This window comes from Scyliorhinus torazame, chromosome 19 (assembly GCF_047496885.1).
Source record: "Scyliorhinus torazame isolate Kashiwa2021f chromosome 19, sScyTor2.1, whole genome shotgun sequence".
NCBI classification, from domain to species: Eukaryota; Metazoa; Chordata; class Chondrichthyes; order Carcharhiniformes; family Scyliorhinidae; genus Scyliorhinus; species Scyliorhinus torazame.
This window is the reverse complement of record NC_092725.1, coordinates 8870034-8891280: the sequence shown is the minus strand read 5'-3', so window position 1 is coordinate 8891280 and position 21247 is coordinate 8870034. Positions and strand designations below refer to the sequence as shown.

General features: G+C 56.1%; 2 protein-coding genes across 3 annotated transcripts in view; one reads left to right on the top strand and one right to left on the bottom strand.

Annotated features, from left to right (window-relative positions):
* kif22 (kinesin family member 22) overlaps positions 1–15686 on the top strand; it is a 196206-nt gene extending 180520 nt beyond the window's left edge. For both annotated transcript variants that reach the window (XM_072484041.1, XM_072484042.1), the window contains exons 10-15: positions 4689–4872; positions 5179–5332; positions 6779–6843; positions 7258–7446; positions 8531–8587; positions 15072–15686. In XM_072484041.1, coding sequence (XP_072340142.1) covers positions 4689–4872; positions 5179–5332; positions 6779–6843; positions 7258–7446; positions 8531–8587; positions 15072–15101 — 679 coding nt within the window. In that variant the 3' untranslated portion in view covers positions 15102–15686. The remainder of the gene's footprint in view (positions 1–4688; positions 4873–5178; positions 5333–6778; positions 6844–7257; positions 7447–8530; positions 8588–15071) is intronic.
* A 1862-nt stretch (positions 15687–17548) lies between these two features.
* Positions 17549–20189, bottom strand: LOC140396003 (uncharacterized). Its single transcript, XM_072484040.1, has 3 exons — positions 19247–20189; positions 18866–18898; positions 17549–17811 (listed from the first exon to the last, which is right to left on the bottom strand). The coding sequence occupies exons 1-3, from the start codon at positions 20154–20156 to the stop codon at positions 17753–17755; spliced, it is 1002 nt and encodes a 333-aa protein (XP_072340141.1). The 5' UTR covers positions 20157–20189; the 3' UTR covers positions 17549–17752.
* Positions 20190–21247: the final 1058 nt, after the last annotated feature.

Below are 21247 nucleotides of genomic sequence, written 5' to 3'. Positions count from 1 at the left end.
GCTGGGGTTATAGTGGGGGGGCTGGGGTTACAGTGGTGGGGGGCCTGGGTTTACAGTGGTGGGGGGGGCTCGGTTTACAGTGGGGGGGGGGGCTGGGTTTACAGTGGGGGGGGGGGCTGGGGTTACAGTGGGGGGGGCTGGGGTTACAGTGGGGGGGGGCTGGGGTTACAGTGGGGGGGGGCTGGGGTTACAGTGGGGGGGGCTGGGGTTACAGTGGGGGGGGGCTGGGGTTACAGTGGGGGGGGCGGGGTTACAGTGGGGGGGGTTACAGTGGGGGGCTGGGGTTACAGTGGGGGGGGTTTACAGTGGCGGGCTGGGTTTACAGTAGGGGGGGGTTACAGTGGGGGGCTGGGTTTACAGTAGGGGGGGTTACAGCGGGGGGGTCTGGGGTTACAGTGGGGGGGGCTGGGGTTACAGTGGGGAGGGAGCTCCCCAGGGGGCTAGGGTTACAGTGGGGGGGCTCCCCGGGGGGCTGGGGTTACAGTTGGGGGGCTGGGTTTACAGTGGGGGGGGCTGGGTTTACAGTGGTTGGTGAGTTCCCCGGGGTGCTCTCTCTGTGGTTGGTGTGTTCCCCGGGGTGCTCTCTCTGTAGTTGGTGTGTTCCCCGGGGTGCTGGCTCTGTGGTTGGTGTGTTCCCCGGGTTGCTCTCTCTGTGGTTGGTGTGTTCCCCGGGGTGCTGGCTCTGTGGTTGGTGTGTTCCCCGGGGTGCTCTCTCTGTAGTTGGTGTGTTCCCCGGGGTGCTCTCTCTGTGGTTGGTGTGTTCCCCGGGGTGCGGGCTCTGTGGTTGGTGTGTTCCCTGGGGTGCTCTCTCTGTGGTTGGTGTGTTCCCCGGGTTGCTCTCTCTGTGGTTGGTGTGTTCCCCGGGGTGCTGGCTCTGTGGTTGGTGTGTTCCCCGGGGTGCTCTCTCTGTGGTTGGTGTGTTCCCCGGGGTGCTGGCTCTGTGGTTGGTGTGTTCCCCGGGTTGCTCTCTCTGTGGTTGGTGTGTTCCCCGGGGTGCTGGCTCTGTGGTTGGTGTGTTCCCCGGGGTGCTCTCTCTGTGGTTGGTGTGTTCCCCGGGATGCTGGCTCTGTGGTTGGTGAGTTCCCCGGGGTGCTGGCTCTGTGGTTGGTGTGTTCCCCGGGGTGCTCTCTCTCTGGTTGGTGTGCTCCCCGGGGTGCTGGCTCTGTGGTTGGTGTGTTCCCCGGGGTGCTCTCTCTGTGGTTGGTGTGTTCCCCGGGTTGCTCTCTCTGTGGTTGATGTGTTCCCCGGGGTGCTGGCTCTGTGGTTGGTGTGTTCCCCGGGGTGCTCTCTCTGTGGTTGGTGTGTTCCCCGGGGTGCTGGCTCTGTGGTTGGTGTGTTCCCCGGGATGCTGGCTCTGCGGTTGGTGTGTTCCCCGGGGTGCTCTCTGTGGTTGGTGAGTTCCCCGGGGTGCTGGCTCTGTGGTTGGTGTGTTCCCCGGGGTGCTCTCTCTGTGGTTGGTGTGTTCCCCGGGATGCTGGCTCTGTGGTTGGTGTGTTCCCCGGGGTGCTGGCTCTGTGGTTGGTGTGTTCCCCGGGGTGCTCTCTCTGTGGTTGGTGTGTTCCCCGGGGTGCTCTCTCTGTGGTTGGTGTGTTCCCCGGGGTGCTCTCTCTGTGGTTGGTGTGTTCCCCGGGGTGCTCTCTCTGTGGTTGGTGTGTTCCCCGGGATGCTGGCTCTGTGGTTGGTGTGTTCCCCGGGGTGCTGGCTCTGTGGTTGGTGTGTTCCCCGGGGTGCTCTCTCTGTGGTTGGTGTGTTCCCCGGGGTGCTGGCTCTGTGGTTGGTGTGTTCCCCGGGGTGCTGGCTCTGTGGTTGGTGTGTTCCCCGGGGTGCTCTCTCTGTGGTTGGTGTGTTCCCCGGGGTGCTCTCTCTGTGGTTGGTGTGGTCCCCGGGGTGCTGGCTCTGTGGTTGGTGTGTTCCCCGGGGTGCTCTCTCTGTGGTTGGTGTGTTCCCCGGGGTGCTGGCTCTGTGGTTGGTGTGTTCCCCGGGGTGCTGGCTCTGTGGTTGGTGTGTTCCCCGGGGTGCTCTCTCTGTGGTTGGTGTGTTCCCCGGGGTGCTGGCTCTGTGGTTGGTGTGTTCCCCGGGGTGCTCGCTCTGTGGTTGGTGTGTTCCCCGGGGTGCTGGCTCTGTGGTTGGTGTGTTCCCCGGGGTGCTCTCTCTGTGGTTGGTGTGTTCCCCGGGATGCTGGCTCTGTGGTTGATGTGTTCCCCGGGGTGCTGGCTCTGTGGTTGGTGTGTTCCCCGGGGTGCTGGCTCTGTGGTTGGTGTGTTCCCCGGGGTGCTCTCTCTGTGGTTGGTGTGTTCCCCGGGGTGCTGGCTCTGTGGTTGGTGTGTTCCCCGGGGTGCTCTCTCTGGTTGGTGTGTTCCCCGGGATGCTCTCTCTGTGGTTGGTGTGTTCCCCGGGGTGCTCTCTCTGTGGTTGGTGTGTTCCCCGGGGTGCTCTCTCTGTGGTTGGTGTGTTCCCCGGGGTGCTCTCTGTGGTTTGTGAGTTCCCCGGGGTGCTCTCTCTGTAGTTGGTGTGTTCCCCGGGGTGCTGGCTCTGTGGTTGGTGTGTTCCCCGGGATGCTGGCTCTGTGGTTGGTGTGTTCCCAAGGGGTGCTCTCTCTGCGGTTGGTGTGTTCCCCGGGGCGCTGGCTCTGCGGTTGGTGTGTTCCCCGGGGTGCTCTCTGTGGTTGGTGAGTTCCCCGGGGTGCTGGCTCTGTGGTTGGTGTGTTCCCCGGGGTGCTCTCTCTGTGGTTGGTGTGTTCCCCGGGGTGCTCTCTCTGTGGTTGGTGTGTTCCCCGGGGTGCTCTCTCTGTGGTTGGTGTGTTCCCCGGGGTGCTCTCTCTGTGGTTGGTGTGTTCCCCGGGGTGCTGGCTCTGTGGTTGGTGTGTTCCCCGGGATGCTCTCTCTCTGGTTGGTGTGTTCCCCGGGGTGCTGGCTCTGTGGTTGGTGTGTTCCCCGGGGTGCTGGCTCTGTGGTTGGTGTGTTCCCCGGGGTGCTGGCTCTGTGGTTGGTGTGTTCCCCGGGGTGCTCTCTCTGTGGTTGGTGTGTTCCCCGGGGTGCTCTCTCTGTGGTTGGTGTGTTCCCCGGGGTGCTCTCTCTGTGGTTGGTGTGTTCCCCGGGGTGCTGGCTCTGTGGTTGGTGTGTTCCCCGGGGTGCTCTCTCTGTGGTTGGTGTGTTCCCCGGGGTGCTGGCTCTGTGGTTGGTGTGTTCCCCGGGGTGCTGGCTCTGTGGTTGGTGTGTTCCCCGGGATGTTCTCTCTGTGGTTGGTGAGTTCCCCGGGGTGTTCTCTCTGTGGTTGGTGTGTTCCCCGGGGTGCTCTCTCTGTGGTTGGTGTGTTCCCCGGGATGCTCTCTCTGTGGTTGGTGAGTTCCCCGGGGTGTTCTCTCTGTGGTTGATGTGTTCCCGGGGTGCTCTCTCTGTGGTTGGTGTGTTCCCCGGGGTGCTGGCTCTGTGGTTGGTGTGTTCCCTGGGGTGCTCTCTCTGTGGTTGGTGTGTTCCCCGGGGTGCTGGCTCTGTGGTTGGTGTGTTCCCCGGGGTGCTCTCTCTCTGGTTGGTGTGTTCCCCGGGGTGCTCTCTCTGTGGTTGGTGTGTTCCCCGGGGTGCTGGCTCTGTGGTTGGTGTGTTCCCCGGAGTGCTGGCTCTGTGGCTGGTGTGTTCCCCGGGGAGCTCTCTCTGTGGTTGGTGTGTTCCCCGGGGTGCTCCCTCTGTGGTTGGTGTGTTCCCCGGGGTGCTGGCTCTGTGGTTGGTGTGTTCCCCGGGGTGCTCTCCCTGTGGTTGGTGTGTTCCCCGGGACGCTCGCTCTGTGGTTGGTGTGCTCCCCGGGGTGCTCTCTCTGTGGTTGGTGTGTTCCCCGGGGTGCTGGCTCTGTGGTTGGTGTGTTCCCCGGGGTGCTGGCTCTGTGGTTGGTGTGTTCCCCGGGATGCTGGCTCTGTGGTTGGTGTGTTCCCCGGGGTGCTCTCTCTGGTTGGTGTGTTCTCTGGGGTGCTGGCTCTGTGGGTGGTGTGTTCCCCGGGGTGCTGGCTCTGTGGTTGGTGTGTTCCCCGGGGTGCTGGCTCTGTGGTTGGTGTGTTCCCCGGGGTGCTCTCTCTGTGGTTGGTGTGTTCCCCGGGGTGCTCTCTCTGTGGTTGGTGTGTTCCCCGGGGTGCTGGCTCTGTGGTTGGTGTGTTCCCCGGGGTGCTGGCTCTGTGGTTGGTGTGTTCCCCGGGATGCTGGCTCTGTGGTTGGTGTGTTCCCCGGGGTGCTCTCTCTGTGGTTGGTGTGTTCCCCGGGGTGCTCTCTCTGGTTGGTGTGTTCCCCGGGGTGCTGGCTCTGTGGTTGGTGTGTTCCCCGGGGTGCTCTCTCTGTGGTTGGTGTGTTCCCCGGGGTGCTCTCTCTGGTTGGTGTGTTCCCCGGGGTGCTGGCTCTGTGGTTGGTGTGTTCCCCGGGGTGCTGGCTCTGTGGTTGGTGTGTTCCCCGGGGTGCTCTCTCTGGTTGGTGTGTTCCCCGGGGTGCTCTCTCTGTGGTTGGTGTGTTCCCCGGGGTGCTCTCTCTGGTTGGTGTGTTCCCCGGGGTGCTCGCTCTGTGGTTGGTGTGTTCCCCGGGGTGCTCTCTCTGTGGTTGGTGTGTTCCCCGGGGTGCTGGCTCTGTGGTTGGTGTGTTCCCCGGGGTGCTGGCTCTCTCTGTGCGCGGTGAGATGGTGCATCCTGATTCAGTGTTTTCTCTTGTTTCCAGCCCTCTGCTGAAACCCGGCGAATATGACCCAGAGGTTTGTGACTCACATGTGATGGAACGCCTTTCCCATCTGGAGAACTTGTTCAGAACGTACGGCAAGAATGGTCTCCCAGTGCTGGGAACTCCCAAGGAGGAGCGCCTGCAACTCCTCAAAAAGCTGGACGAAAGTCGCCTGCAAATACAGGTACCATGGCTGGGCTGTTATTCAACACGGATTCGGCTCGACAGCCCCCGGACTGAGTGAATCCTTCTTCCTGTTTCCGACCAGGTCCCTGGAGAAGGGCTGGGTCCCGGGGGGACTGCTGCTGCTGCAGCTTCCTGTGGGCTAGGGGAGCGGGCACTCATAATCAGCCTGCCTTCGTGCTGGGGTGGGGGTGCGGTAGTCAGCTGGGAGGGGGTGCTGATAAACCGGGCTCCTGCTCCTGATCTGTTTAGTTGCATATGTGTGTAGTGTAGGTTGAACAGCAGTGTAACCTCTGTGTTTGTTTAGAAACTGGAGCAGAGGCAGAAGGAGCTGGAGAAAGCGATCATTGCCCAGGACACTGTAGCCGATGAGTCTGTGAGTAGCGACTCGCTATTGAAGAACACTCGGTCATCGGCCTTGTCCAAACAGAGGAAACAGGCCATTGTGACACCACTGCAGCGTAAGTAAAGTGACTGAAACACTGAGGATCTTAGACAGTAGTCTGTAAAAGCCGGGACTGGGACAGAGAGAGAGAGAGAGACCGTGAGAGAGAGACAGACACCGAGAGAGAGAGACACCGGGAGACGGGGGGACGGGGAGGACAGACACAGACAGACACGAGACCTCGGTCACTGGGGTCTCACAGCCGGGAGAGGGGACAGAGAGCCCGACATGCTCGTTTTTTTCAATGTCAGTCACACTCACTCACCACCTCCCTCTGTGTTCAGCTCTAACTCACTCAGTGCTCGTTCTCCCTCTCTCATTCACCTGCAGTCTCCCGTGGTACCCCCCCCCACCGTGCATCAATGCCCCCCCCCCCACCGTGCATCAATCTCTCCCCCCCCCCCCCCCCCACCGTGCATCAATACCCCCCCCACTGTGCATCAATCTCCCCACCCCCACCCCACCGTGCATCAATCTTTCTCCCCCCCCCCACCACCGTGCATCAATCCCCCCCCCACCGTGCATCAATCCCCCCCCCCACCGTGCATCAATCTTCCCCCCCCCCCCCCCCCCCCCCCCCCGTGCATCAATCCCCCCACCGTGCATCAATCTTCCCCCCCCCCCCACCGTGCATCAATCTCCCCCCCCCCCCACCGTGCATCAATCCCCCCCCCCACCGTGCATCAATCCCCCCCCCACCGTGCATCAATCCCCCCCCCCCCCACCGTGCATCAATCCCCCCCCCCCCCACCGTGCATCAATCCCCCCCCAACCCACCGTGCATCAATCCCCCCCCCCCAACCCACCGTGCATCAATCCCCCAAACCCACCGTGCATCAATCCCCCAACCCACCGTGCATCAATCCCCCCCCCCCACCGTGCATCAATCCCCCCCCCCCCACCGTGCATCAATCTCTCCCCACCCCCACCCCACCGTGCATCAATCCCTCCCCCCCCCCCCCCCACCGTGCATCAATCCCCCCCCCACTGTGCATCAATTCCCCCCCCCCCACTGTGCATCAATCTCCCCACCCCCACCCCACTGTGCATCAATCTCCCCCCCCCCCCCCCCCACCATGCATCATCTCCCCCCCCCCCCCACCGTGCATCAATCTCTTCTCCCCCCCCCCCCCCCCCCCACCGTGCATCAATCCCCCCCCCCCCACCACCCCCCTGGGTAACTGGTCAACCAAGACCACTACTGGGAGCTTGTGACCATCCTCCCCTCCCCTCCTCCGCTCCCTCCCCTCCTCCGCTCCCCTCCCCTCCTCCGCTCCCCTCCCCTCCTCCGCTCCCGTCCCCTCCCCTCCCCTCTCCTCCCCTCCCGTCCCGTCCCGTCCCGTCCCGTCCCGTCCCCTCCCCTCCCCTCCCCTCCCCTCCCATTCCGTCCCGTCCCGTCCCGTCCCCTCCCCTCGGAGCTGAGTTACTGCCTGTGTTGACTGCTCCTCCATTCTCATTGCAGGGCTGGATAACAGTGAACTGCTTAAAGCGGGAAATGTGATTGTGGTGAAGAGGAAAGTGAAGCAGGTGAGTGTGGGCTCTGGGCACCATGGGTAAGGCTGACATTTCCCATCTCGTCTAACTCCCTCTGAGAAGGTGCTGGCTGCTGCTTTCATTGTCTCTGCCTTTGGTCCCTTGTAATATTTTAACGCAACTGGAGGACTTGTCAAGCACAGGCCCCGATCAGGTACTTTCCTTGTACAAGGTGAGGAAACGGGTCTGATTTCTTGCCAGGATCCAGAGGTTTGTTGGTCGCCGTTCCTGTGGCCAGAGCATGCAAACGGAATTGAACTTCTAAGAGAGACGACCAAGGCTTTTGACTCTGCTTTGTCGATGCAGTAATATCCCCGCTGCTATCGGGTCCCATGTGGGGCAGTGAGATGGGGAATCCGTGCGGATGGTCGGTGTTGAGCTGTAATGTGTGACCTGCCTTACATGCAGGATGGGAGTGATGTGGAGAACCAGTTTGAGCTGACAGTGGATGTGGAACTGGCACAGAAACACAAGGATTACATCCTGAACATCCTCAACAATGGATCCCTGAGGGAGCTAAAGACACTCCAGAGGATTGGAGACAAGACTGCCAAGCTGATCATGGGCTGGAGAGAGCACAATGGCCCCTACGCACAGGTACATGTTCCTTCTACTTGCACGACCCTCCCCAAACATCAGATAGGCCTTCACGGTAGCGGACGTCAGCCAGAGTTCCTGCTCCCGATAACTGTCCAGTGATCCTGGGTTAGAGAGAGAGAGGAAATCAGCCAGGGTTCCTGCTCCTGATCACTGTCCAGTGATCCCTGGGTTAGAGAGAGAGAGAGGGGAAATCAGCCAGGGTTCCTGCTCCTGATCACTGTCCAGTGATCCCTGGGTTAGAGAGAGAGAGAGGGGAAATCAGCCAGGGTTCCTGCTCCTGATCACTGTCCAGTGATCCCTGGGTTAGAGAGAGAGGGGAAATCAGCCAGGGTTCCTGCTCCTGATCACTGTCCAGTGATCCCTGGGTCAGAGAGAGAGAGGGGAAATCAGCCAGGGTTCCTGCTCCTGATCACTGTCCAGTGATCCCTGGGTTAGAGAGAGAGGGGAAATCAGCCAGGGTTCCTGCTCCTGATCACTGTCCAGTGATCCCTGGGTTAGAGAGAGAGAGGGGAAATCAGCCAGGGTTCCTGCTCCTGATCACTTCCAGTGATCCCTGGGTTAGAGAGAGAGAGGAAATCAGCCAGGGTTCCTGCTCCTGATCACTGTCCAGTGATCCCTGGGTTAGACAGAGAGAGAGGGGAAATCAGCCAGGGTTCCTGCTCCTGATCACTGCCCAGTGATCCCTGGGTTAGAGAGAGAGGGGAAATCAGCCAGGGTTCCTGCTCCTGATCACTGTCCAGTGATCCCTGCGTTAGAGAGAGAGGGGAAATCAGCCAGGGTTCCTGCTCCTGATCACTGTCCAGTGATCCCTGGGTTAGAGAGAGGGGGGAAATCAGCCAGGGTTCCTGCTCCTGATCACTGTCCAGTGATCCCTGGGTTAGAGAGAGAGAGGGGAAATCAGCCAGGGTTCCTGCTCCTGATCACTGTCCAGTGATCCCTGGGTTAGAGAGAGAGGAGATCATAGGGGATTGCTGAGTGGAGCAAATCCACCTTGCAGAGAAAAGATACTTGACAGGGAACTTGGTGTTGAGAGAGAATGGCCTGGGGCTGACGGTTTAACCAGTCCAGTGTGTGTTTTCAGATCGAAGATCTGGAGAAGATTGGGATGTCATCAAAAACCCTGTCTACATTCATGAAGGTGAGTGTGTGAATGAGAGCGTGTGCAAGGCCAGTTGGTGACCCTGTACAGTTACAGTGACTTTTCGTTAATGCTGAATAAAGTGACAACAGTTATCTCTGCAGGAATCTCCTGTGGCCTTTCCCCTGGTTATACCACTTTGGATACTGTTGAGGGCAATTACCTCCCAGGGGAAAACAGCAACAGCCAAATTTCTTTCATGTTCAGTGAGCCAGAGAAGACACAGCCAGAGTGAGACAGCAAAGAGTGAGTTTGGGAATTTGAATCTAGGTGGGAATTGAATCAAATCAAATCAGTAAGTCAGCTCCTTTTAAATTTCAGGAGTTTAAATTAATCTAGAATTGTGCAGTGTAGGTTAACAAGGGCTGCCCCACCCACTCACATAACTGGGGCATCTTATACGGGGATCTTATAGAAACATATAAAATTATGAAGGGAATAGATAGAATAGATGCAGGCAGGTTGTTTCCACTGGCGGGTGAAAGCAGAACTAGGGGGCATAGCCTCAAAATAAGGGGAAGTAGATTTAGGACTGAGTTTAGGAGGAACTTCTTCACCCAAAGGGTTGTGAATCTATGGAATTCCTTGCCCAGTGAAGCAGTAGAGGCTCCTTCATTAAATGTTTTTAAGATAAAGATAGATAGATAGAATAAAGGGATTAAGGGTTCTGGTGTTCAGGCCGGAGAGTGGAGCTGAGTCCACAAAAGATCAGCCATGATCTCATTGAATGGTGGAGCAGGCTCGAGGGGCCAGATGGCCGACTCCTGCTCCTAGTTCTTATGTTCTTGTGTCCGGCTCTGCTGCACAGAAGAATAAACATGTGGGAATGCAATAGCTATTGGGGATACAATTGTAGGGGGAATAGATGGATGTTTCTGTGGCCACAAACAAGATGGCGTATTGCCTCCCTGGTGCTAGTGTCAAGGATGTCTCTGAGCGGTTACAGGACATTCTGGAGGGGGAGTGTGAACAGCCAGTGGTCATGGTGCACATTAGTACCAACGACATAGGTTAAAAAAAGAGATGAAGTCCTCAAAGCAGAATATCGGGAGTTAGGAAGAATGTTGAGAAGTCGGACCTCAAAGGCAGTGATTGCAGGATTACTCCCAGTGCCACGTGCTAGTCAGAGTAGAAATAGCAGGATGTATCGGATAAATATGCGGCTGAAGAGATGGTGTCAGGGGGAGGGTTTCGGATTCCTGGGGCATTGGAACCGGTTCTGGGGGGAGGTGGGACCAGTACAAACTGGACGGGTTATACCTGGGCAGGACCGGGACTGATGTCCAAGGGGGGCTATTTGCTAGAGTGGTTGGGGGGGATTTAAACTAATATGGCAAGGGGATGGGAACCGATGCAAAGAGTGCATTGCTGGTCAAAGGGTAAATTAACACAATAGTGAAGGAGAATATTAGCTCCCAATCTGTATGGGGAGAGCTGAGAAACACTTGGGGCACAAAACATTAGTGAGGCTTGTACTTGGACATCAAAACTGTCGTAAAAGTAAATTACTGCGGATAATAAAGGAAACTAGGCGGGATGCTGTCAGGCATGCTGGGATTATCCAGCATTAGGCGGGATGCTGTCAGGCATGCTGGGATTATCCAGCATTATGCGGGATGCTGTCAGGCATGCTGGGATTATCCAGCATTAGGCGGGATGCTGTCAGGCATGCTGGGATTATCCAGCATTAGTCGGGCTGCTGTCAGGCATGCTGGGATTATCCAGCATTAGGCGGGATGCTGTCAGGCATGCTGGGATTATCCAGCATTAGGCGGGATGCTGTCAGGCAGGCTGGGATTATCCAGCACTAGGCGGGATGCTGTCAGGCATGCTGGGATTATCCAGCATTAGGCGGGATGCTGTCAGGCATGCTGGGATTATCCAGCACTAGGCGGGATGCTGTCAGGCAGGCTGGGATTATCCAGCATTCGGCGGGATGCTGTCAGGCATGCTGGGATTATCCAGCACTAGGCGGGCTGCTGTCAGGCATGCTGGGATTATCCAGCATTAGGCGGTAGCTGTCAGGCATGCTGGGATTATCCAGCATTAGGCGGGATGCTGTCAGGCATGCTGGGATTATCCAGCATTAGGCGGGATGCTGTCAGGCATGCTGGTATTATCCAGCATTAGGCGGGATGCTGTCAGGCATGCTGGGATTATCCAGCATTAGACGGGATGCTGTCAGGCATGCTGGGATTATCCAGCATTAGGCGGGATGCTGTCAGGCATGCTGGGATTATCCAGCATTAGGCGGGATGCTGTCAGGCAGGCTGGGATTATCCAGCATTAGGCGGGATGCTGTCAGGCATGCTGGGATTATCCAGCATTAGGCGGGATGCTGTCAGGCAGGCTGGGATTATCCAGCATTAGGCGGGATGCTGTCAGGCATGCTGGGATTATCCAGCATTAGGCGGGATGCTGTCAGGCATGCTGGGATTATCCAGCATTAGGCGGGATGCTGTCAGGCAGGCTGGGATTATCCAGCATTAGGCGGGATGCTGTCAGGCATGCTGGGATTATCCAGCATTAGGCGGGATGCTGTCAGGCATGCTGGGATTATCCAGCATTAGGCGGGATGCTGTCAGGCATGCTGGGATTATCCAGCATTAGGCGGGATGCTGTCAGGCATGCTGGGATTATCCAGCACTAGGCGGGTGCTGTCAGGCATGCTGGGATTATCCAGCACTAGGCGGGCTGCTGTCAGGCATGCTGGGATTATCCAGCATTAGGCGGGATGCTGTCAGGCATGCTGGGATTATCCAGCACTAGGCGGGCTGCTGTCAGGCATGCTGGGATTATCCAGCACTAGGCGGGATGCTGTCAGGCATGCTGGGATTATCCAGCACTAGGCGGGATGCTGTCAGGCAGGCTGGGATTATCCAGCATTAGGCGGGCTGCTGTCAGGCATGCTGGGATTATCCAGCACTAGGCGGGCTGCTGTCAGGCATGCTGGGATTATCCAGCATTTCCTGTTTTTGTCCCAAACTGTAATTGCATACAACAGGAAATTAGAGGCGCACGCAATATAGGAACATCTACTTTTTAAAAATAAATTTAGAGGACCCAATGATTTTTTTTTTCCAATTAAGGGGCAATTTAGCGTGGCCAATCCACCTACCCTGCACATCTTTGGGTTGTGGGGTGAGACCCTCGCAGACACTGGGGGGAATGTGCAAACTCCACACGGACAGTGACCCGGGGCCGGGATCGAACCCGGGTCCTCAGCACCATGAGACAGCAGTGCTAACCACTGTGCTGCTCTTGGAGCATCTCTATTTATGGATGATTTAAATCTGCATATAGATTGGGCAAATTAGCCACAATACCGCAGAGGAGGAATTCCTGGAGTGTAGACGGGATGGTTTTCTGAACCAATACATCGAGCAACCAACTAAAGAACAGGCCGTCCTAGACTGGATTCTGCGGAATCATTGACAATCTAGTTGTGCGAGACCCCTTGGGGATGAGCGACAACATGATAGAATTTTTTTATCAAGATGGAGAGTGAAGTAGTTGGTTCTGAGACTAGGGTTCTGAATCTTAATAAAGGAAACCTCGATGATATGAGGCGTGAGTTGGCTTTGATCGTTACTTCGAGATGACAGTGGCCAGGCAAACATCCAAAGGGCACATGGAGGAACAATTCTTTATTCCTGTCTGGCACAAAAGTCAAGGAAGTAGCATGCAAATTGGTCAAAGATAAACAACAGGTCTGAGGATTGGAAACAGTTTAGAATTCAGCAAAGAAGGACCAAGGATTGATGAAGAAAGAGAAAATAGAGTACGAGAGTAAGCTTGCGGAGAACATAAAATCTGGCTGCAAAAGTTCCTTTTGGTACATGAAGAGAACAAGATCGGTGAAGGCAAATGTAGGTCCCTTACAGTCAGAAACAGGGGAATATATTATGTGTGACGAAGGATTGGCTGAACAACTAAACACATACTTTGGTTCTGTCTTCACAAATGAGGACACAAATACGATACCAGAAATGTTGGGGAAAGCAGGGTTTAGTGAAGGAGAGGAACTGAAGGAGATCAATATCAGTAGAGAAATGGTGTTGGGGAAATTGATGGGATTGAAGGCAGATGAATCCCCAGGGCCTGATAATCTACATCCCAGAGTATTGAAGGAGGTGTATCTGGAAATAGTGGATACATTGGTGGTCTTCTTCCGGCATTCTATAGACTCTGGAACAGTTCCTGCAGATTGGAGGGTGGCTAATGTAACTCCAATATTTGAAGAGAGGTTTGAGAGAAAACAGGGATTTATAGACCAGTAAATCTGACGGCACTGAAGGTAAGCTGCAGGTGCAGCAGGCGGTAAAGAAGGCTAATGGTATGTTGGCCTTCATTGCGAGAGGTTTCGAGTATAGAAGCAGGGATGTGTTGCTGCAATTGTACAGGGCCTTGGTGAGGCCACACCTGGAGTATTGTGGGCAGTTTTGGTCTCCTTCTCTGAGGAAGGATGCTTGCCCTAGAGGGAGAGCAGCGAAGGTTTACCAGACTGATTCCAGGGATGGCGGGGCTGACGTACGAGGAGAGATTGACGAGGTTGGGATTGTTCTCGCTGGAGTTCAGAAGAATGAGGGGGGGATCTCACAGAAACCTCTAAAATTCTGACAGGACAGGGTCGATGCAGGAAGGATGTTCCTGATGGTGGGTGTGTCCAGAACGAGGGGTCGCAGTCTGAGGATATGGGGGAGACCATTTAGGACCAAGATAAGGAGACATTTCTTCACCCAGAGAGTGGTCGGCCTGTGGAATTCATTCCCACAGGAAGTAGTTGAGTCCAAAATGTTGTGTGTTTTCGAGAAGCACTCGCACCTGGGGCGAAGGGGGATAGTGGGATTAGGCTATTGAATTGGATGATAATGAATGGCGGAGCAGGCTCGAGGGGCCGAATGGCCTCCTCCTGTATTTTCTGTCTCTGTTATACAGTGAGTGATCCTCACCCTGCTGAATAAACAGTGACTCTCTACAGTTACACAGTGAGTGATCCTCACCCTGCTGAATAAACAGTGACTCTGTACAGTTACAAAGTGAGTGATCCTCACCTTGCTGAATAAACAGTGACTCTGTACAGCTACACAGTGAGTGATCCTCATCCTGCTGAATAAACTGTGACTCTGTACAGTTACAGTGAGTGATCCTCACCCTGCTGAATAAACAGTGACTCTGTTACAGTAACAGTGAGCGATCCTCACCCTGCTGAATAAACAGTGACACTGTACAGTTAGTGAGTGATCCTCACCCTGCTGAATAAACAGTGACTATGTACAGTTAGTTACACAGTGAGTGATCCTCACCCTGAATAAACAGTGATTCTGTACAGTTACACAGTGAGTGATCCTCACCCTGCTGAATAAACAGTGACTCTGTACAGTTACACAGTGAGTGATCCTCACCCTGCTGAATAAACAGTGACTCTGTACAGTTACACAGTGAGTGATCCTCACCCTGCTGAATAAACAGTGACTCTGTTACAGTAACAGTGAGTGATCCTCACCCTGCTGAATAAACAGTGACTCTGTACAGTTACACAGTGAGTGATCCTCACCCTGAATAAACAGTGACTCTGTACAGTTACACAGTGAGTGATCCTCACCCTGAATAAACAGTGACTCTGTACAGTTACACATTGAGCAATCCTCACCCTGAATAAACAGTGACTCTGTACAGTTACACAGTGAGTGATCCTCACCCTGCTGAATAAACAGTAACTCTGTACAGTTACACAGTGAGTGATCCTCACCCTGCTGAATAAACAGTGACTCTGTTACAGTAACAGTGAGTGATCCTCACCCTGCTGAATAAACAGTGACTCTGTACAGTTGCACAGTGAGTGATCCTCACCCTGAATAAACAGTGACTCTGTACAGTTACACAGTGAGTGATCCTCACCCTGAATAAACAGTGACTCTGTACAGTTACACAGTGAGTGAGCCTCACCCTGAATAAACAGTGACTCTGTACAGTTACACAGTGAGTGATCCTCACCCTGCTGAATAAACAGAGACTCTGTACAGTTACAGTGAGTGATCCTCACCCTGAATAAACAGTGACTCTGTACAGTTACACAGTGAGTGATCCTCACCCTGCTGAATAAACAGAGACTCTGTACAGTTACACAGTGAGTGATCCTCACCCTGAATAAACAGTGACTCTGTACAGTTACACAGTGAGTGATCCTCACCCTGCTGAATAAACAGTGACTCTGTACAGTTACACAGTGAGTGATCCTCACCCTGCTGAATAAACAGTGACTCTGTACAGTTACACAGTGAGTGGTCCTCACCCTGAATAAACAGTGACTCTGTACAGTTACACAGTGAGTGAGCCTCACCCTGCTGAATAAACAGTGACTCTGTACAGTTACACAGTGAGTGAGCCTCACCCTGCTGAATAAACAGTGACTGTATTGATCAATACTTGAGTCTGGGTTATCGCTGCTGAGTAACAATACTTGTGTTTGTAACCTCTCTAGGCTAACGTGGTGAGCTGTATGGCGAAGTGAAGTCTTTTTGTGAGGACGGATCAAATCATCTCCCTGCGCTGGTGTCCAAACTCTCAACAAGTTGTCTCAAGGTTTCTTCCCTGCACTCTCCCTGGCTGAGTGTGATATGGAAATAGACCCCTTACTGTCTTTGAAATGTCAGTCTGTATTTCCTCCTCTTGCTCCTTCATCCGACTGGGACGATTGTAGATATGGGCACAGACTGAGAGGCTGCGGGTGCTGAATTTGCATGAGTCAGGGGTGGGGGAGCACAGTGACTCATCGCTCCAAATAAGACAGGCCTCCTGAGGGACGTGTCCCGTCTGGACTTCCCTCAGTCTCTGCTCTATCCACACACTGGCTCTGGGATTCGACCGTGATTGGGAATTGAAAACCTCCCACCATCCCATTGCAATCAGTGTTTCAGAACCAACTTTTTATTTGTTCCCATTTCAACGACTGTGCTTGAAGGCAGCTTTCCGTTGTAACAAATCCTGCTGGCCCTGTTTGGATTCCCATCTCGGCCCACATTGTAACATGTGACTGCCGGAGTTTTAAGTATCACTTGTCTGTGTGATGTATTTTAATAAAAGCTGTGTTTTGGTACAGTGTGGTAGAATAAATATGCAGCAAACTTTCTGTCTGCAGCTCTTGCACTCCTCGCTCCAGCTGTCCAGGCCACATTAGACCATCTCTACAATGTGCAATCTACAGCAGTTTGTGAGTACTGTTTCAAGCTGCCTATTACTGGGACAAATAATCCATGTTACATTATTATACACTCCTAGCTGAGCTCCGTGATGGGGCCTGACCATCTCTGAGGAAGGCCTGCATTTTCAGCCCCTCTACCCACTATTCTGAACTGCAGGAGATACACCAACAGCTGGAATGCAATGCCAGGATTTGACCTGGGAACAGTGAGGTTGTTCCAAGTCAGGATGGTGGAGTAATAATAATCTTTATTATTGTCACAAGTAGGCTGACATTACTGCAATGAAGCTACTGTGAAAATCCCCTCGTCGCCACATTCCAGCACCTGTTCGGGTACACAGAGGGAGAATTCAGAACGTCCAATTCACCTAACGGTTGGAAACCGGAGCACACCCAGCACTCGACACAGACAGTGACCCAGCTGGGAATTGAACCTGGGACCCTGGTGCTGTGAAGCAACAGTGCTAACCACGTGTGGGGCTTGGAGGGGAACTGCCAGGGGAGCGGTTCCCAGACATCTGCTGCCCCTCGTCTTCCAGGTGGTAGAGGGCATTTAGAAGGTGGTCAAAAGAGGCTTGCTAAGTTACTGCAGTGAATATTGTAGATGGTACACACGGCTGCCGCTGGGAGGGAGGTGACTATTTAAAGTAGTGGATGGGATGTGAACCACCCGGGGCTGCTGTGTCCTGGATGCTGTTCAGCTGCTTGTGTTGTTGGGAGCCGCACTCATCCAGGAAGTGGAGAGGATTCCACCACACTCCTGACTTGTGGCCGGAGTCCCAGACGCTGACCTGCTCTGGGAGCCACAGTATTAATGTGGCTGGGTCTAGTTCAGTTTCTGATCAATGGTAACCCCCAGGATGTTGATAGTGGGGGATTCAGCGGTGGGAATGCTATTGAATGTCAAGGGGCGATCATTAGATTCTCTCTTGGTCAATGCCTTCACCCAAAGGGTTGTGAATCTATGGAATTCCTTGCCCAGTGAAGCAGTTGATGCTCCTTCATTAAATGTTTTTAAGATATTGTTTTTTTGGAGAATAAAGGCATTAAGGGTTATGGTGTTCGGGCCGGAAAGTGGAGCTGAGTCCACAAAAGATCAGCAATGATCTCATTGAATGGTGGAGCAGGCTCGAGGGGCCAGATGGCCGACTAGTGCTAGTCAGCCCAAGCCTGGATATTGTCCAGGTCTTGCTGTATTATCTGAGGAGTAACGAATGGTGCTGAACATGTTTGCGGGTGACTGCACAATCCCCACTGCGTTGATGAAGCAGTTGAAGAATTTTGGGCCGAAGGTACTAGCCTGAGTTACTGCAACATCACTGCAGGAGTTCAAGAGCCGCCGCTGGAGTCTAGTTCTTTTCTCAGTGTGTGTGGTCCCAGGCTGTAATGAGGTCAGGAGCTGAGTGACCCTGGCAGACCCAATCTGCTCACTGAGTGCTGCTCCACAACATTGCCAACACCTTCCCTCTGGTGAACGAGAGCAGACTGGTGGGGTGATCACTGCCTTGTTTGCATTTGCCCTGCTCTTTATACCGGGGTAATTTTGCCCATTGATCAGAGTACAGCACATTTCTGTCGTGTCGGGGGGGGGCTGACTCAACATCAGAAATACTCGGTCATGCACAACCACCTCTCCATTGAATAAGGTTTGGGGGTACGGGTCTCACTGGGTCCAGGTTAACGATTGAACCATGTGGTTGTGATTACTGAAGAAATTGCAACCTCCCTCCCACCAACCCATTAACGAGGAGACACCATTGGAAAAAAACAACAGGCTTTAATCATTTGTCTGCAATATTTCAAAATCTGCTGCTCAATTGGATGTCCTGCGTCTTGGGGGTTTGACCGTTTTTCCTGCCTCGAGCAGGAGCGCTGGAGCACAGGGCGGAGACGGCAGAGCTGGGACTCTTCCTCACTGAGTGAAGCCTCGGAAACCACGTTCCCTCAGCACGAGACTGGGGTCAGTCTTTCAGACCAGCTGTGTCCAGTGATTCTTCATACAGCACGACTGCGGAGGGCTCTAGAACGGGGAGGGCAAAGCGTTAACAGCATATTCACCCCGTCCCCACCGTACTGACCATCCCCCTGACTGCCCCTGAGAAATGAGGGCAGGAGCTTGGGCTTGTCAGTGCAAGCCCAGGATACATGACCATAGCTCTGGTCATGTATCCTGGGCTCTTTCGGACCGAGGGGGGTCAGGCCTGATCCCTGGGACTACCCACCATAAATGAGAGTTACCCATTAGCATGACAGCCGTAGAGGGTAGAATCCCCCATCAGCCACTGGCCGGAGTGGGGACGGGGACAGGGACTGGAATCGATCAGAGACGGGCCAAGAGGGCACTTCCATCACAATAACAGTGACTGTAAATCCATCTTTACTGTCAGGTGGTGATTTTAAAATAGGGTGCCACCCCGCCCAGAGGGGGGAGATATATCAGCATGGATCAAGAACTGGCTGCAGAGCAGAAAATGGAGTAAAAGGCCAGGAGGGGGTGGGAGGAAGAAGAAATCGTCAATAATGAGGGGGTGACTGTCTCAGGGTACAGGCTGGGTAATTTGGGACCGAGGAGGAACGTCTTCACTGGGTGCGAAAGCTGTGGAATTCTCAATCACCGAACCTCAGGGAGGCCAAGTCACTGGTTTAATTTGAGGAAACAGATTTCTAGACTCAAGGCGTGAAGGGGAACGAAGAAAGTGCGACATTAAGGCAGACAATCATCTGTGACCATGTTGAATCGTGCAGCAGGCTCAAAGGGCTGATGGTATGGATTCCCAATTGGAACGCCCAAAGCTAACATCCGCAGACAGCGAGTCATGAGGAAGACAATTGGCCGCTTTCACACAGGGATCGGGGTGTTGCAACGAGGAAGGCTCACCACAATCATACATGGTGTTGGGGAGGGGCTCAGTGTCCGGGACGCGGGGGAGGAGAAGCGGAGAAGCCGAGGTGAGGGGGAGCCGAGGGAGGTTCGCCATGATCGGATCGAATGTCGAGTGAACGAGGGGCTCCGAATGTCGAGTGAACGAGGGGCTCCGAATGTCGAGTGAACGAGGGGCTCCAAATGTCCTCACCTCGTTTGTGTCTCTCCCAAATCCGATCCCATTCTAGAAAAACAAACGGGGACAATTCACACTCCGATCAACAGCATTCACCCCCCCCAAAACTCCCCCCTCCCTGACACCCACCCCCATTCCCCTCCCCCGACGTCCCCTCCCCCGTCTCCCCCCCCCCCCCCTCCCCCACCCTGGTCTTATTTGACTAGCTGCACCCCCCACCCACCCCTTCGAGGAGTCCAACCCACCTCAGCCCAGACCCAAGCGCAGGCCCGTGTTGAAGCCTGGCCCTTTCCTGCCACTTGTCTGCGTGGTGTTGGACTGCTGCAGCCTCTGGGTTAAAGTGGCTAATTTGTCGGTTGTCTCTACCCCCCCCCCAACCCCCAGCACCACTCCTACCTGTGGAGAAATAGAGGACGACGTCCTGGAGCTCGAGTGGGGCAGGCCCCCTCCACCGCTCACAGCCGGGGTTCAGTCTGTTTACAGGGGGGCAGTCGGGACCTGGGCCCGCCAGGCGGCCGGGATCCGGTGGCTGCCCCGAGTTCAGTTCGGCCTGATGCTGGGCCTTGGAGCTCTCGCCGCCAGGGCCAGGCTCCGTGATGAACGACAGGCCCCATTGGTTGTGAAAGATTGCCCCCAGGCCCTGGCCCAGCCTGGGGGCCGATTCGCTGCCAGTGCTGTCGTCGCTGCCTCCCCCTGCTGCTGCTGTCTCCAGGCTCAGATTCTCCTTCACCTTGCTGGCGTAGCTGATGCGCGGAACCGTTCTGGCACTGCTGCTGTCCACGGGGAACGTGGCGGGGGGTTTGAACAGCGTCCAACGCTGCTGCTGCTGTTCGTCCACCTCCTCCTCCTCTTCCCCAGCCCCGCCGCTCCCCTCATCCGGAGAGGTCGGTGACTCTTCCCCATCACCGTCCCGGGCCCTGGGCACCCGTCCACCTGGGCCCTCCCTCCCCATGGGCCTGGGTTTCCACCGACGGGCAAAGCCATTCACTGATCCTTCCATGGGCTTCCTCTCGAATCGACGGCCAAAGCTCCTCCTGTCGCCCCGGTGCAGGTGACCGCTGTTTCTGATCCTGCCGTCTGCCCCCGACAGCCGCCCCATGGGCCGATAGTATCCGCCATCGCCTCCCAGGGCCCTCCCCATGGGCCGGTGGTAGCTGCCCTCTCCCCCAAGGGCACGGCCCGAAGGACGGTAGTAGCCGCTCCCACCGCCGACGTCCAGTGGGCGCCGATACTTGGCACCAACACCGTTTGCCGAGCCTGGGATCCTAGACTCCTCCACCACCTCGCGACTCATCGAGCCGTCCATTTGCTCATCAGCGGCCAAACCGTTACAGACCCGGGCAACTGCAGAGAGAGAAAACATCAGGGAGACCGGGGAAGGACTTGCAGCAGCAACCTCCCCCCACCCCCAGAGACACACCGCTTCCCCCCCCCCCCCCCCCCAGACACACACCGCTTCTCTCCCCCCCAGAGACACACCGCTTCCCCCCCCCCCCAGAGACACACCGCTTCCCCCCCAACGACACACACCGCTTCCCCCCCCAACCACACACACCGCTTCCCCCCCCCAACCATACACACCGCCTCCCCACCCCCCCCAACCATACACACCGCTACCCCCCCCAACCATACACACCGCTCCCCCCCCAACCATACACACCGCTACCCCCCCCAACCACACACACCGCTTCCCCCCCCCAACCATACACACCGCCTCCCCACCCCCCCCAACCATACACACCGCTACCCCCCCCAACCATACACACCGCTCCCCGCCCCCCCCAGAGACACACCGCCTCCCCACCCCCCCAACCATACACACCGCTCCCCCCCCAACCATACACACCACCTCCCCACCCCCCCAACCATACACACCGCCTCCCCACCCAACCATACACACCGCTCCCCGCCCCCCCCAGAGACACACCGCCTCCCCCCCCAACCATACACACCGCCTCCCCACCCCCCCCAACCATACACACCGCTCCCCCCCCCCAACCATACACACCGCTCCCCGCCCCCCCCCCAGAGACACACCGCTCCCCCCCCAGAGACACACCGCTCCCCCCCCCCCCAGAGACATACCGCCTCCCCACCCCCCCAACCATACACACCGCTCCCCCCCCCCCCCAGAGACACACCGCCTCCCCCCCCAACCATACACACCGCCTCCCCACCCCCCCAACCATACACACCGCTTCCCCCCCCCCCAACCATACACACCGCTTCCCCCCCCCAGGAGACACCGCTTCCACCCACCCCAACCACACACACCGCTCCCCCCCCCCCCCAACCATACACACCGCTCCCCGCCCCCCCCAGAGACACACCGCCTCCCCCCCCCCAACCATACACAGCGCTCCCCGCCCCCAGAGACACACCGCCTCCCCCCCCAAC